The sequence below is a fragment of the Lucilia cuprina genome, chromosome X (genome assembly GCF_022045245.1).
Source record: "Lucilia cuprina isolate Lc7/37 chromosome X, ASM2204524v1, whole genome shotgun sequence".
In the NCBI taxonomy this organism is placed as follows: domain Eukaryota; kingdom Metazoa; phylum Arthropoda; class Insecta; order Diptera; family Calliphoridae; genus Lucilia; species Lucilia cuprina.
The window spans coordinates 827,475-842,424 of NC_060949.1; the positions used below are offsets into that span (position 1 = coordinate 827,475).

The following is a 14,950-nucleotide window of genomic DNA, read 5'->3' on the forward strand; positions in this document are numbered from 1 at the left end:
TTTTAATGTTTTTATTAACTAGACTGTAAGATCAATTATGTTTAAAATACACTATGGTGAAGGGTATATAAAATTCGGCACAGCCGAATATAGCACTCTTACTTGTTTCTACTATTTTAATTTCAATTATTTCAATAAAAACTATAAAATTTCATTTTATTTAGATTTATTTTTATAGATTTTATCATGGTGAGTATACAAATAGAAGAAGAGAAAACTCATCTTCTAGAAGACGAGAATACTCATCTTCTAGAAGACGTGAATACTCATCTTCTAGAAGAAGAGAATACTTATCTTCTAGGAGAAGAAATTATTCTTCTTCTAGAATCTTTTTATGTAATATCATTAAAATGGCGATTTTTGACAATATTTGTATTTTTTTCTACTTTTTTCCAGAGATAAAACCAAAATTCAATATTGGGACTTAATGGAATCTGTATTTAAGAGTTCCAAGATATATTAATGGGATCATTCTTCTGTAGCTAATTCAACTTATTAGAACCTTAGTCCATTTTTATAATACTAGGGTAAAACATTTTCGGGGAAAGTTGTCTGGTATGTATTCTTTTAGATATCAGCTTTTATAAATTTTAAGTTTTCAGTATATTGTAGAAGTATACAACTCCAAAACATGCCTCGAATAAATGCCATTCAATATAGAAGAATCGTTCTTTTTATAACAAATGGATTACAGGCTGAATTTTTCCATATCATTATGGTCTAACTCCAAAATACTGATATCTGGTTAAATATTATTCATGATGATAAAAATAAACCAAAAATCTTTGACTTACAGTGTTATTGTAATGGGCAACATAAGCGTGAAAATTATAAGTAGTAAAAACTTAAATCTACTGTAGAGGATGACGTTTTGTTAAGGCATGTTTTGGAGTTGTATTCCGCTACAATGTCAGGGAAATTGAAAATATATATGTGCTAATATCTACATGAATATATACTAGCCAACATTGCCGGAAAATATCGATCCCACTGGAACGAAAAGGGGCTTAAGATCAAGATAATTTAATTAGAAACAGAAGAACGATCCCAAAAATACATCATGGAACGTTTAAGTACAGATCCTTACAACAAAATATATTACTTTTAGATACCTCAAGGAGTCTAATAAATCTCAATTTTAAATTTTGGATTTATCTTGGAAAAAATGACAATTAAATTAATATGTGGTCAAAAACCGACATTTTAATCATATTACTTATAAAGATGGTACAATCGCCCCAAAATTGTGGCCCAAATGAGCCAAAAATATATCCCTTCGGTTGATAGTAACCCTTTAAACAATTTTAAGCAAAAAAAAAAAAAAAAAAAAAACATTTGATTCTAATTGTATGTTTCGTATACCTGGATAACAATCTTGCCGCGATGTGGTGGCTTTAGTGTTGGCTGTGGTTCTTTTGCATTGCAAATACACTCGGCATAAGCCCTTTGTATTTGGAAGACACTGAACTCAAAAGCCTTCATGACCAAAGGTTATCCCTCCTATCCTCAATTCCCAATTTTCCTATAAACAATCCCGTCTCCTCCCCATCCCCATCCCCCACTTGTAAGGTTAAGGTGGTTGGTAGCAGTGCCGAGAATCTGAATGGCTAATCAGTGGTTAAAGAAGATTAGTCACTAACAGCTCCCCTCCGGTGCCACGACACGGGCCGGTTGTAAATCCTAGTCTAGTCCATGTACGCCGTCACTGCATGGATCGTCTCTTCCCTTACGTGCCTACTCGTGGGACCAACATATGGAAAATAACACAGAAAAAGAACAAAAACAAAAACAACGAAGAAAGGATGAGATTGGATCCTCATCCGAGGACGAACTTCTCGCCTCTAGTCAAGAGACGGTAGTGAGTCCTTCAGGTAGTGGGAATGAAAGACATAGCACTCTCCTACCCTCAAAAAGCCCGACAAATACTCCTCAATCCGACGCCAAGGCTGGCGACAATTCGAGGAAAAAAAGGCCAAAAAGGAAAAGTCAGAAAGACATCCTCAAAGCTAGATATACCAAGGCTGTTTTCATTCTCGACAAGATTGCCAAGAATGCTGCTAATGGTACACCTCATGAACGCGATGAAGATGATCGCGTCAAATATCAAGCTGTGGTGGATGAGTACCAAAAGTTTTTGGAGACCGCACCCAGCACATCCAAAATGGCTGCTGAAACCGAAAGGTCCAAGCGAAACCGCTCACAGGTTGAGGATGGTAAATCGCCAAAAAGGAGGAAGGTAATAGAAGGCAAAACCACTCCGGGACCTGTAGCCATCACGACAACTGCCAGAAGACCATTTAACGAAGTGGTGAAGGACCACCTCCTAATGGCTCTGGTTACTGAAAAAGATGGGGCCATCAACCCTGTAGTAACAGAATGGGGTGCCATTGAGTCTAAATTAACTGAGCTCGTTATGGAACACTTGCTCACTAACAAAGACGACAAGGTACCCCGTTTTGACTCCAGTGAGATTCACCGGGGATACAGGGTGATCAAATGCCTGGACGAATTCTCAAAGGGGTTCCTCAACAAATGCATCACTAAGATTAGAGATGCATGGGTAGGTTTAAGCCTTAAACTAATCCCTGCTGAGGAAATTCCAATGAGACCTCGTGCAAGAGTTTGGTTACCAAAGATGAGCGCCGAAGCACCCAAGATGTTGGAATGCCTCAAACGGCAGAATCCCAACATACACATGAATGACTGGGCTATCATCCGCACAGAACAAGGCGAAGGGCACACATGTCTAATTCTCGCCATCACAGAAGCTGGCTCCGTTGAGCTGGAGAAGGTGGGCTTTAGGCTGTTCTTTGGGGTGAGGGGCGCCAAAGTAAAGGTGTTCCGGCCGACAAAATCGGGGAGTGAAGAGACGGATGAGATGGAAGCTGCCAACTCTCTGCTCACTGGCATGAAACTCTCCGAGCCACCTATTAAACCTGACAATGGCACTAAAGATAGTGCAAATTAATCTGAAGCACTCAAAGTGTGCTTCAGACAATCTACGGGTTCTCCTAGCCGAGGAAAACCTGGACATTTGCCTGGTTCAAGAACCCTGGGTCACGGACTCAGAAGTTAAAGGGTTCCCAGCATCTACATACAACATACTATATGCAAGAAGTAATGGTAGGCCACGATCATGTCTAATTGCTAAAAAATCGATTAACATTTTTCTTTGTACACAGCTTAGCTCAGAAGACCTAACAGTCGCAAAGGTCGAGCTACCGCACAACAGAAGCTTCATGATTGCCTCAAGCTATATGGCACATGAGAAGACAGCACCACCAGACGAAGTGAGCGATCTCCTGGCCGTAATTGAGACATCTGACGACATAATCCTAGGCTGTGATGCCAATGCAAGGCATACAATCTGGGGTAGCAGCGAAACTAATGAAAGGGGTGAGTCAATCTTCAATTTCATTAATACTAACAACCTAAACATATGTAACTCTGGCAACAAACCTACTTTCATTTTTCCAAGTACGGATAATTATAATGGGTGGGAGGAAGTACTGGACATTACACTCATTAGCGACAGATCTAAAATATCAGTTGATAGGTGGAGGGTATCCAATGAAAAATCTTTTTCAGATCACAATTGGATCCTCTTCGATATTATATTACAAAACTCGACGGAAAAAATGGTCTATAGGAACCCAAGAAGAACCGATTGGTTCAAATATAAAGGGATCCTTAGACATAAGCTCAAGAAAACTCCAGTGGTTGATGATTCAATCACTGGGCTTGAAAAGATAGAAGAACACTTTAGCAAAGTCTTAGGTAAGGCTTTCGAAGTCTCCTGTCCAATCACAAAGGCAAAGAAAAGCTTCCCTCCATGGTGGAATTCGGAACTATCTAAGCTACGTAAGGAAACACGTAGGGCCTTTAACACATGCTACAACAATAAATCGTGGCAGCCATACCGCGACAAACTAAAAGTTTATAAGAAAGCTATAGCACTCGCAAAAAGAACCTCATGGAGAAGTTTCTGCGAATCTATAGATAACACAAAGGATTCTGCTAGACTTAGCAAAATTCTTGCTAAAGGCCAATCTAATCCAACCTATATTAAGAGGAAGGACGACACTTGGTCAGAATCCTCGGCAGAATCTCTTGACATCCTACTGAATACTCACTTCCCTGGCTGCAAAGATGCTGTCAAGGAAATCTTCACTGACAGTAGGACTCTAACGGGAATCAATGAAAATATCATCTCTTATGATAGAATCTCATGGGCGATTGATAGTTTTTCCCCTTTCAAATCACCAGGGCCTGATGGCATTTTGCCAAAGATGTTACAAAGTGCAAAAGAATATATCATCCCCTGGCTTCATAGAATATACACGCTCAGCCTCTCTCTCAACCATGTTCCGGTAAACTGGAGAAAGGTTAAGGTCGTTTTTATTCCCAAAGCTGGCAAAAGGAGTCATGAAAATGCGAAGGACTTTCGTCCAATTAGTCTTTCATCTTTTCAACTCAAAACGCTGGAAAGACTCATCGACTCACATATTAGGCAACGGCTAGAGAGCTCATCACGGCTTTCAACCAGTCAACATGCCTACCTTAAAGGACGATCTACTGAGACAGCTCTACATGAGGTTGTAAGAGTTATAGAAAGATCCCTCGAATTCAAACAATACACTATGGGAGCCTTCTTAGACATAGAAGGTGCCTTCAATAACGTAAATACTTCTGCAATTCAACAAGCTCTCGCTAATCTGGATGTTGAAGAATATATCAGCAACTGGTTGGTAACTATGTTGAAATCTAGAATTATTACTGCAAGTCTTGGTAACAGCGTTAAGTCCAAACGAGTTGAACGAGGCACACCTCAGGGCGGTGTAATCTCTCCACTACTTTGGCTTATCGTTGTTAATACGATTCTTAAGGAACTGGACAACAGAGGGATAAAGGTCGTTGCCTATGCGGACGACGTTGTGATACTGGTATCAGGAATGTTCCCAGACGTGATTAGCGATATTATGTCTGGTGCTCTGGTGCTACTCAGTAATTGGGCCACAGACAGTGGTCTAGGAGTAAATCCAAGTAAGACAGAACTGGTACTATTCACAACAAAGACCAAGATTCCAAGCTTCAACCTGCCACGGTTAAAAAACCGCGAAATCCCCTTATCAAACAATGCCAAATATCTAGGAACTATTCTAGACTCCAAATTATCATGGAAACTCAACATCCAGCACAGAGTCAAGAAGGCAACGGTCGCCTACTATACCTGTCGTAAGATGTTTGGAATGAAATGGGGACTTAGTCCCAACATAGTTAAATGGATGTACACAGCCATAGTACGTCCTATTCTTACATACGGATCTCTTGTATGGTGGACTTCAACTAAGAAGAAATTTGTTGTGGATCAACTATACAAAGTTCAGAGATCAGCATGCATTGGGATAACAGGTGCCATAAGAACTAGTCCTTCAGAAGCTCTGAACACTATATTGCATATCCTACCCATAGATCTGCACATAATGACCATATCTGCTTGTAGCGCAGTAAGACTTAACTCATCCGGAAGTTGGATATCAAGAACATATGGACACGCTAAGATTTTAAGCTTGCTACCTCCAATCTTGAACCAACCATCCGACTATATTACCCCACACACGGACTTTGATAGAGTCTTCAAAGTCAGAGTTCCTTCCAGGAGCGAGTGGTGTAGAGGTAATCTACCGAGCGAATATACCACCAGAATCTTTACAGATGGTTCTAAAATGAACTGCGGCGTTGGTTCTGGTGTCTTTTGTGAAGAAGCTGGGGTAAGTATATCCCATCGTCTTCCCAACAACTGTAGTGTCTTTCAGGCTGAAATTTTTGCGATAATGTCAGCCTGTAGGGTGTTACATGACCTCAATATTCGCGGCAACATAGGAATCTTTGTCGATAGTCAAGCGGCACTTCTCTCACTAAACTCTTATACTACTACTTCCTTATTAGTCAGACAATGCAAGAAGGATCTGTCAATGCTGGGTCGGCTGTCTGACATTACCCTTGTTTGGGTCCCTGCGCATAGGGACTACTACGGTAATGAACAGGCAGATGAGCTTGCAAGAACGGGATCTGCTCTTGATATCTCCGACGCCGTTCCAGTAGCAACTCCGTTAAGTTATATCAAGAGCAATATCCTCAGATTCTTTCTTCAAAAAGCTGAAAATAGATGGAATAACCTAGACACATGTAAAGGGGCCAAGTTATTGTGGCCCTCCTTCAATGAGAAACGCACAAGACACCTTATAAATCGAAGTAGGCGGGACATATCGAGGCTGATAGCAGTAATAACAGGACACTGGGTAATAGGCAGACACGCAAGTCGGCTTGGGCTCCCTTTCAATGATCACTGTCGCAGTTGCAAAGACAGGGAAAAGGAAGAAACGGTCTTCCATCTCCTCTGTGAATGCCCTGCTCTGGCCGTAAAGAGAAACCGCTTCCTTGGCAATTACTTCATATCTAACCTTGGCGAGATATCTGTCTTTAGGCTTAATGATATCCTCAGATTTCTCACAGCTACGGGCTGGATCTAATACTACAAATTCAACATCTGACGAGTGGAGTGGTCCGGTCAAAACGGGGTCTCTTTGATTCTACTTGACAGTTCGCGTGTAGTGAACTACCACGTAAACCAACCAACCAATAATATAATGAAATGTGAAATACAAGAAAAATTCGAATACTTTTGTGAGGTAATGTTATGGACTTCCTTTAAAAAAGCTTAATTAATTTAAGTCAAATACCGGCGGATAGAGAGACAGATAAAAAAAATCACCACTACACACACTATTAGCATTTTTTAATTGAAATTGCACTGGAAAAAATATTTGGTTATTTTTAATTTTGAAGATTAAATTGCATTACTGTAAAATGCGAATATTTATAAACAATGTGTAATCAATGTACTTAATAATGATAATTTCTTCACATAGAAACAACATTTCTAATTAAAATTTACAAAAAAAGTATAAAACAAGATTAACTTATTTACTTTAATTGTTATGCATTCTAGAAAATTATTTAGAGTGTACGTTGTTTTTGTAAATTATGCTCTTGCTTTTGCAAGTTGTTCTTGTTTTTTTCAAGTTGTGTTTGCAATTTCTTTAACAAAGCGACATCAAACTGCTTTGTTGAATGCTGTCAAGCAACTAAATAAAATATTTGTGTTTTTGTTGCTCTTGTTTAGAGGTTCGTATGCGATCGTGTTGTGTACATGTAATTTGCCGAAAATCTTCGTTGTCAGAACAATACTAGCGCCGACGACTGATTTAAGTAAATATAAATTTTTCAAGTTAAAAAAATTGTAATATGAAACCTAAGGAATGTCTAGATAATATAACAAATGTATTTATTTTGCACACAAAAAATATTATTAAATTTGGTTTCTTTCCATACAATACCTAAATTCGAATACTTATGAGAGACACTGTACATGCGCAGAACAATAAAGTTTTGACAACGTGAATGCGCTATTTTGTTGAAATTTTTTCAATGAAATTGCACTAACAAAAATTATTTGGCTTTTTTAATTCTGAAGATTAAATTGCATTGTTGTAAAATGGGACTAACTATAAAGAAAATGTAATCAATGAACATAATAATGATAATTTTTTCATGAAAAAAATTAAAATGTATAAAAAAGTAGTAAACTAGATGAACTTATTTACTTTCATTGTTATGCATTCTAGAAAATTATTTAGGGAGTATGTTGTTTTAGTAAATTTTGTTCTTGTTTTTGCAAAATTGTTTTTGTTTGCAATTTCTTTAACAAAGTGACGTCAGCCTGCTTTGTTGAATGCTGTCAAGCAACTAAATAAAATATTTGTATTTTTAATTCTCTTTTTTAGAATTTCGTCTGCAATCGTGTTGTATACATGTAATTTGCAGAAAATCTTCGTTGTCAGAACAATACTAGCCCCGACGTCTGTTTTAAATACATATTTTTATAATCTGAATTATAATTTCGATTAGGGAAGCGAACCTCCCTTTGTGTACTCTAGTATATATTAATATATCAAGTTCTATACTAGACTTGATCACCCTTACGAATTCTATATTTATAGGGCCTCATATGACACTAGACCCAATCAAAATTTCACTTAAATGTCCACAATTTTATTGAACAATAAACGGCAAGGTACAATTCAACTTAAATACTTTATCAAATTCTGAGTAAATTTGGCTATGTTCTTCTGTCTGTATAAAATACGCACACTTAAAAACCAAGCTAAGTAAATCTATAAAATTTGGTCAAAAGATTAAATTAACTATTTTCCAGGCAGTTTGGTATTGAAAATGAGCAAGATCGGTTCACATCGGGTGAAGTTATGAATCAAAATTTAAAACAACTCCAAAAAATTTACGATTTTTTTACACCATCTAATGTAATATTCACAAAAAATTTGCAATATAATTCAATGAAAATCAGCATACTTTTGTTTCTCCATGAACGCTTGACACGGGTTAAAGATTGGCGGAATCGGTTCACAACTTCATATACCTCTCATGGAAAGGTACATATTCCCGGAAAATGTGTTTATTGTTAATATACACATTTTAATACAGTAGAATTCATACAAAGAAAAAACTTTCACGATCGGTCCATCCCGAAAATCACTAAAACGCATATAACTTAATACTTTATTAAGATATTTATAGAAAATTTGCCACGGTCATCTATAATTGTTTTTTACTTTCGTACAAATATCACTTTCACTATTAAAATATAAAGAGAATGGTGTTTGTAATGTTCATTTAATTTTGCATTTGTAGCAGCTTTAAGCTATAAAATATTATGAAATATGTATTTTTTTATTATGTGTGGCACATAAATATGCAAATGGGTATAAATTGTTTTAAATGCATTTAAGTCATTGGCGGCCAAACATGCCCGTGCGGGCAATGTGTTATTCTCACTTATAAACACGCAATACAAATATTCTCAGCAACAAAAAAAACTATACACAAAACAAAACAATTTAATTTAGTTGCCCTCTTTATGGAATGTTACACAGAGAATATTTTCAAAAGCCATTACAAATTAATGTATGAATACTTTTTATAGAAAGATCTATTAGACATACATATGTATAATTATTTATTTTTATTTGTTCAAGCAATTAATCGCTTAAATTGTAACGATTAAACGATCGACTGTTAATCATTTGAGTACCTATTAGATACATTTAATAAACACACAAACTATATACATACATCAATACCTACATATATACATACATACATACATACATCAACACATTTTTACATCAAAATGTGCATCAATACATACATTCCTCTCGTTATTCATTTATAATACTAATAATATGAATAACACAAATATGTACAAACATATAATTTTTTTCAGTGCAAAACACACATATTTTCATTTATGTTCTCTTTTATATTTTGCACTACAACATATGCGTTTTAAATATTCTCTTTCTGGCTACCACGGATTTAAGTACATTATAGTATCCCAAAAGTTTCTTCGGATTTTCTTAAGCACTTGAGAGACTTTTCGTTCGGTTCTGACATCTCCTTAAACTAGCTATGTACATTATTGTTAAGCCTTAATGTTTCTTGTAAATTCCAGCAGATTATTTTGTAAATCTATAGTTTGTGTCTAGAATTGTGTTAAATTATTTTTTTTTTCTTAAAATGTTTAGAAAAAATTATATTCCAAATTAAAATATCTTTAAAAAAATAATAGTTGTTTACAAAATGCTTGGTATTCTCAGTTTATTTTACATAAATAATTAAAAAAGTAACGAAGTTGTTCTCCGTTTTATCGCTAATTTTTAATAATAAAAAATGTAAACAATAACAAACTCTAACATCAGTGCGTACCAGTCAAGAACAAATAATCAGCTGAAAAATATTACCAATATATATTCCCTTCAAACATTTAGAAGACAAAACTATTGCGCATCACCCCAGACGCCACGTCAGAAACACTTCTGGACAATTGTCAGACGAGAACACCCAAAATATAAATACTCCATTTTTTAGCTCGAACGCAAAAAAAATAAATAATGCAGAAATTTGGCTAAGTTCAGTGATGTTTTGTGTTTTGGCCAGTCATATTCAATTTTAGTTATTCATTATAAAACTTAAATGGGTAAAAATAGTATTGCAGTATTAGTGTCAAAAGCAATATCCCGTTTAGGGTAGTTCAGATGTTTCTATCGTTAGTGACTGTAAATAATTTAAAAATAATCCATGACTTCGTAATTTTAGATCTTTATAGACGGTTTAATTCCAAGTTATTTAAAGATGTTCATGAAAGGTAACGTATTATTGATTCAAAACAATAAATAAATTAATTAATTAATTTTAAATTATTTTATTTTTTAGAAAGCATTAACCTAAAATTGACTTGTATCCATTTGTATCGCAATGAAGCTCAACAAAACTAACTGTTATTTAAAAATATATCCTTTTCCCAAATTTCCCGAGGATCGGCCCATATTTGACCTATATAAAGCCTTATTTAGAAGGTTTAGCTTAAAAGTTTCTTTATAAAAAGTAAAATTTTTAAAAATATATGTATATGTACCTATGTATATTCAATATTAATTATAACATTATTTTTGTTGTTTTGTTTTCCAAAATATAACGCTATATATAATTTGATGAATTGATCATAAAATTTATGAAAATTTATGAAGTATACCAGCCAAAAGTTGGAATATCAATACAGATTTCCTGAAAAATATATGATTATAAGGTAATAATTCTAAATTTTTGATACATATTTATGTACATTAGACATCATATTACATAATAGCAAATATTTTGAGGGGGTTAACTCATGCACCATTTTTTGTGAGTCGGTCTAATGTATGTACATAAAGTACTGCTCAAAAATATAGCGCACTTTCTATTTATTATTTTCTCTTTTTATACCATTAAAAAAACTTAATATAAAAAAATTTTATTTGCGGTAAATTAAAGCATATAGACCAATTTATTAAAATAATATTAAAAATTATTTTAAAATAGCAAAATAATTGCGCTAGAAAATATTTTACGAAACAAGTCCTTAATTATTGATTCTAAATTATAGCGCATTTATAAACAAGTTGGTAATAAGATATTCTTATGTGAAATGTTTTTCTATATTGGATCTCGGGATGACAAAATACTACTGCCGCTATATTTTAAGACTATTTGTACCAGTTGGTATTGAGTTGCCAAAGTGTAGCGAACACTTTGGGTTTTTTTACCAAATTTATTTTTTAGCATTTTACAATCAATTTATGCAGCTATTTTCAATTCTGAAGACAGGAATCGGTAATCAATCAATCATAATATAATTTATAAACATTTGATAACAATTCAGTCATTGTTATTTGGGAATATTTCCTTGATAGATCCAAAATTTCTAAATTTCGTGCGATAGCATTTAGCGTTTTTAATATTTTAACTAGGCCTATGTTTAAATCGGCACAAAAATATGATAATATTTAATATTGGCCAAGGGAAAGGATGCTAACTGAAACATCACCAAGAAAAATGTTTTTAAAATCCTTTTAAATGGATAACAAAAAGTTGCAGTTTTTCAAAATTGCTTAACATTTTTCAATATTGTTTCAACTTATTTCAAAGAGTGCGCTAAAATTATGAAACAGTTTTTTATGGTTAGTTTTGTATAAAAAGCCCTATTACCGTTATTTTGCTTTCTTACGTATTTGGATACTTACTACATATATTGGACTTCGTTCTTGAATTCGCTATCAATCATTTTTTTTCTAACTTAATTAATTGTAATAATATAAAAAGAATAAAAACCTAATACAAGGTGCGCTATATTTTTGAGCAGTACTTTATATTACTTTTTCAGATTAGTTGTTAAATTAATTATTTTTATACCCTTCACCTTCGTGAGAAGGGTATATATATGTTTGTCATTCCGTTTGTAATTTCTATAATACCCCCATAAAAAAATGTCTTAAACGTCTAAAATTGACTTGGAACCATTTGTATCGCAATAAAACTCAACAAAACTAACTGTTATTTAAAAATATATCCTTTTACCAAATTTCCCGAGGATCGGTCCATATTTGACCTATATAAAGCCTCATTTAAAATGTTTAGTTTTTTATCGATAAATTGCTTAAATATTTTGGAATAATATTCAACATAAAAGTTTCTTTATAAAAAGTGAAAATTTTGAAAATATACTCATGGTGTAGGGTATAATATGGTCGGCCATGCCCGACTATACTTTACTACTTGTTTTGAGTTAAATCTAGTTAAGCCGCTTATATACAAAACAATCTACAAGATTTCGTCAATTCATTTCTGCCCCGAACATCTAGCGGTTACACTCCGTTATTTAGCAACAGGTGAGAGTTTTAGATCTCTCCAGTTTGTATTCCATATACCATTCAATACAATTTCGCTAATAGTACCAGTAGTTTGTAATGCCATTTATAATGCACAAGATGTGCATAAAAACTTGTTTATATAAACCTTTTTTAAAAATAAGAGACTATTTGGAAGTTAACCAATAGATAAGCGATTTTAAGTTATTATATAATACTAGCTAATACCCGGTGTGCTTCGCTACCCCAATCGAAATTAAATACATAATAACCAAAAAAATGATTTATTTAGTTACTAAATTAATTTTTCTTAAAGGTTTCTTATAATTTCTCTTGATGACAATATATTTCATTTAAATTCTTAAATAATACATACTTGATGTATTTATTTCTTACTTGCTAAAATTTAATATAAAATTTTATTTAAAAAAAAAATATTTCATATTCTTATGCCTTGGTATATACAATATTTTTTGTTATACCCTCTAGTATAAATAAAAACCCCAATTAAAGATTTTGAAAATTTTAACCACAACAGTTTTTTAGATTAACAATATGTTACATTAGAGTGCTCCAAAAAAACTAAGTTTCGAATTTTATAACCCGTTTGCAATCCCATTTAAGGGTTAATTTTTTTTTTTAATAATAATAAATAAATTTTTTAAGTTTTATGATAATCTACTTAAAAATATAAACAATTTCGACTAGTTTCCATCAAAAATTGCAAATATTTCAAAATTTGACCTTTAAAGTTTATGGGGTAATGGCGTCTAAATTGCATGAAACTCTCCCATATAAATTAAATACAAAGAATTGTTTATCTTCGAACCTATTAAGTACAGTTACAAAATTTTAAAATTTTGCACGAATAACTTTAATATCCATGTAATCATTTTGGGTGATAAATTGGCAGATTAAACAGGTGGAGGGGAGCTGCACCTCCCATATTAATTAAATAAAAAAATTAGTTTATCCTGAAATAATATAACATTTAGAGTCCTCAAATTTTGTCGGAGGCACTTTAGTATCAATATGATTATTTGGGATAAAAAGTGGGAGGATTAGCGTTAGGGGGCGTGGTACCTCCCATATTAATTAATTAAAAAAATTGTTTATCTTGGAAACTAATACAGTTCGAATATTAAAATTTTGCACGAATAACTTTAACACCCAAGTAAACATTTTGGGTCATAAATGGCGGACATCCTGTGAGGGAAACTGCACCTCCCATATTAATTAAATACAAAAATTTGTTTTTCTTGAGATATTATAACAGTTAGAGTCCTCAAATTTTGCAGGAGCTCCTTTAATGTCAATATGATTATTAAGGATAAAAAGTTAAAGGCGGACTAGTGTTAGGGGGCGTGACGCCTCCCATATATATTAAATACAAAAATTAGTTTTTCTTGGACACTGTTGCAGTTAGAATTTTACAATTTTGCATCCATGTAAACATTTTGGGTGTTAAATTGGCGAAACTAATAGAACTAAATTTTTCAAATTTTGCACCAAGAACTTTAATATTCATGTGGGGGGCTTGGATCCCGCATATAAATAAAATAGAAAAATTCGTATATCATTGACAGCATAACATTTAGAGTATAACGAGCGAACTTTTATTGGGGACTTGACATCTCCCATATGAATTAAATACAGAATATTGCTTATCTAGGAAAACATAGAACTAGATTCATAAAATTTTGCATAATGGGGGCTTGATACCACATATATGAATTAAATACAAAATTTCGTTTATCTTGAAAACTGTTAGATAATAAAAATTTTTCATAGATAGATTGGCTCTCTTATATGTAACATTAGAGTGCTCCAAGCTTGTATGAAAAAAAATTTATCCTACAAGCCGTGCAAAAAAGTAGGTCAATAGGATTACGTTAACTGCAACGGCTCTGAAGTTTGAAGATGCATTTACAAGGGGAAAATATGTAAAAGTTATTAAAAATTCCCCAGGTCATTATCGTGTCTCAAAGCACTTGAATTCGAAATGTGATAAAAAATAAACAAATTTTTGAAAATATTTTAATAAAACAATTGTATTACTTAAAATACATCTGTAGTTACTTGAATAGGTAATAGGTAATAGGCTACATTTTATTATGAAAATTCAAGTGGGCGAGGAGCCACGCCCACATTAAAAAATATAAAATTTTATTTTTTTATTTTTAAAATATTTGATTTTAATATTAAATATCTTTTATGGCCAATTTCGTCAAGTGACCTGACCCAAGTCAAAAAATAATTTATGTATAAAACAGTAGTATTAATTTCAATATAATGATTTCAGCTAACGTTTAACTACTTTAAGTAAAATTTCAATGTTTTTTTTTTTGTTACGATATTGAAATACAAATAAAATTTTAGCTCAAAGTGATCATACGTAATATAGAAACAGGACCTAAACGCGAAAATAGTTTAAAAAATATTGAAAGTTAAGATTTAACTCAAATAAATCTAAATAGGTTAAAAATGCAATGTTCATCAAATGAAAGCCGAAACGTACAACTTGAAAAAGTGTTTAAATGCTTTTAAACATATTAGACTTCGTTCAAAAATAATGGAAATGGAAGCCGTTTAGAGTTGTTAACTTATTCCTAAAATAGTAATTT

At 33.2% G+C, this 14,950-nt stretch overlaps 1 protein-coding gene across 1 annotated transcript; it reads left to right on the plus strand.

Moving 5' to 3' along the window:
- The first annotated feature begins 1,367 nt into the window (after positions 1–1,367).
- On the plus strand, positions 1,368–5,809 carry LOC111688331. The gene is made up of 2 exons (XM_046955192.1): positions 1,368–3,123; positions 3,183–5,809. Exon 1 carries the CDS (start codon positions 1,754–1,756, stop codon positions 2,966–2,968), a length of 1,215 nt encoding a protein of 404 aa, XP_046811148.1. The 5' UTR covers positions 1,368–1,753; the 3' UTR covers positions 2,969–3,123; positions 3,183–5,809.
- The last annotated feature ends 9,141 nt before the right edge of the window (positions 5,810–14,950 follow it).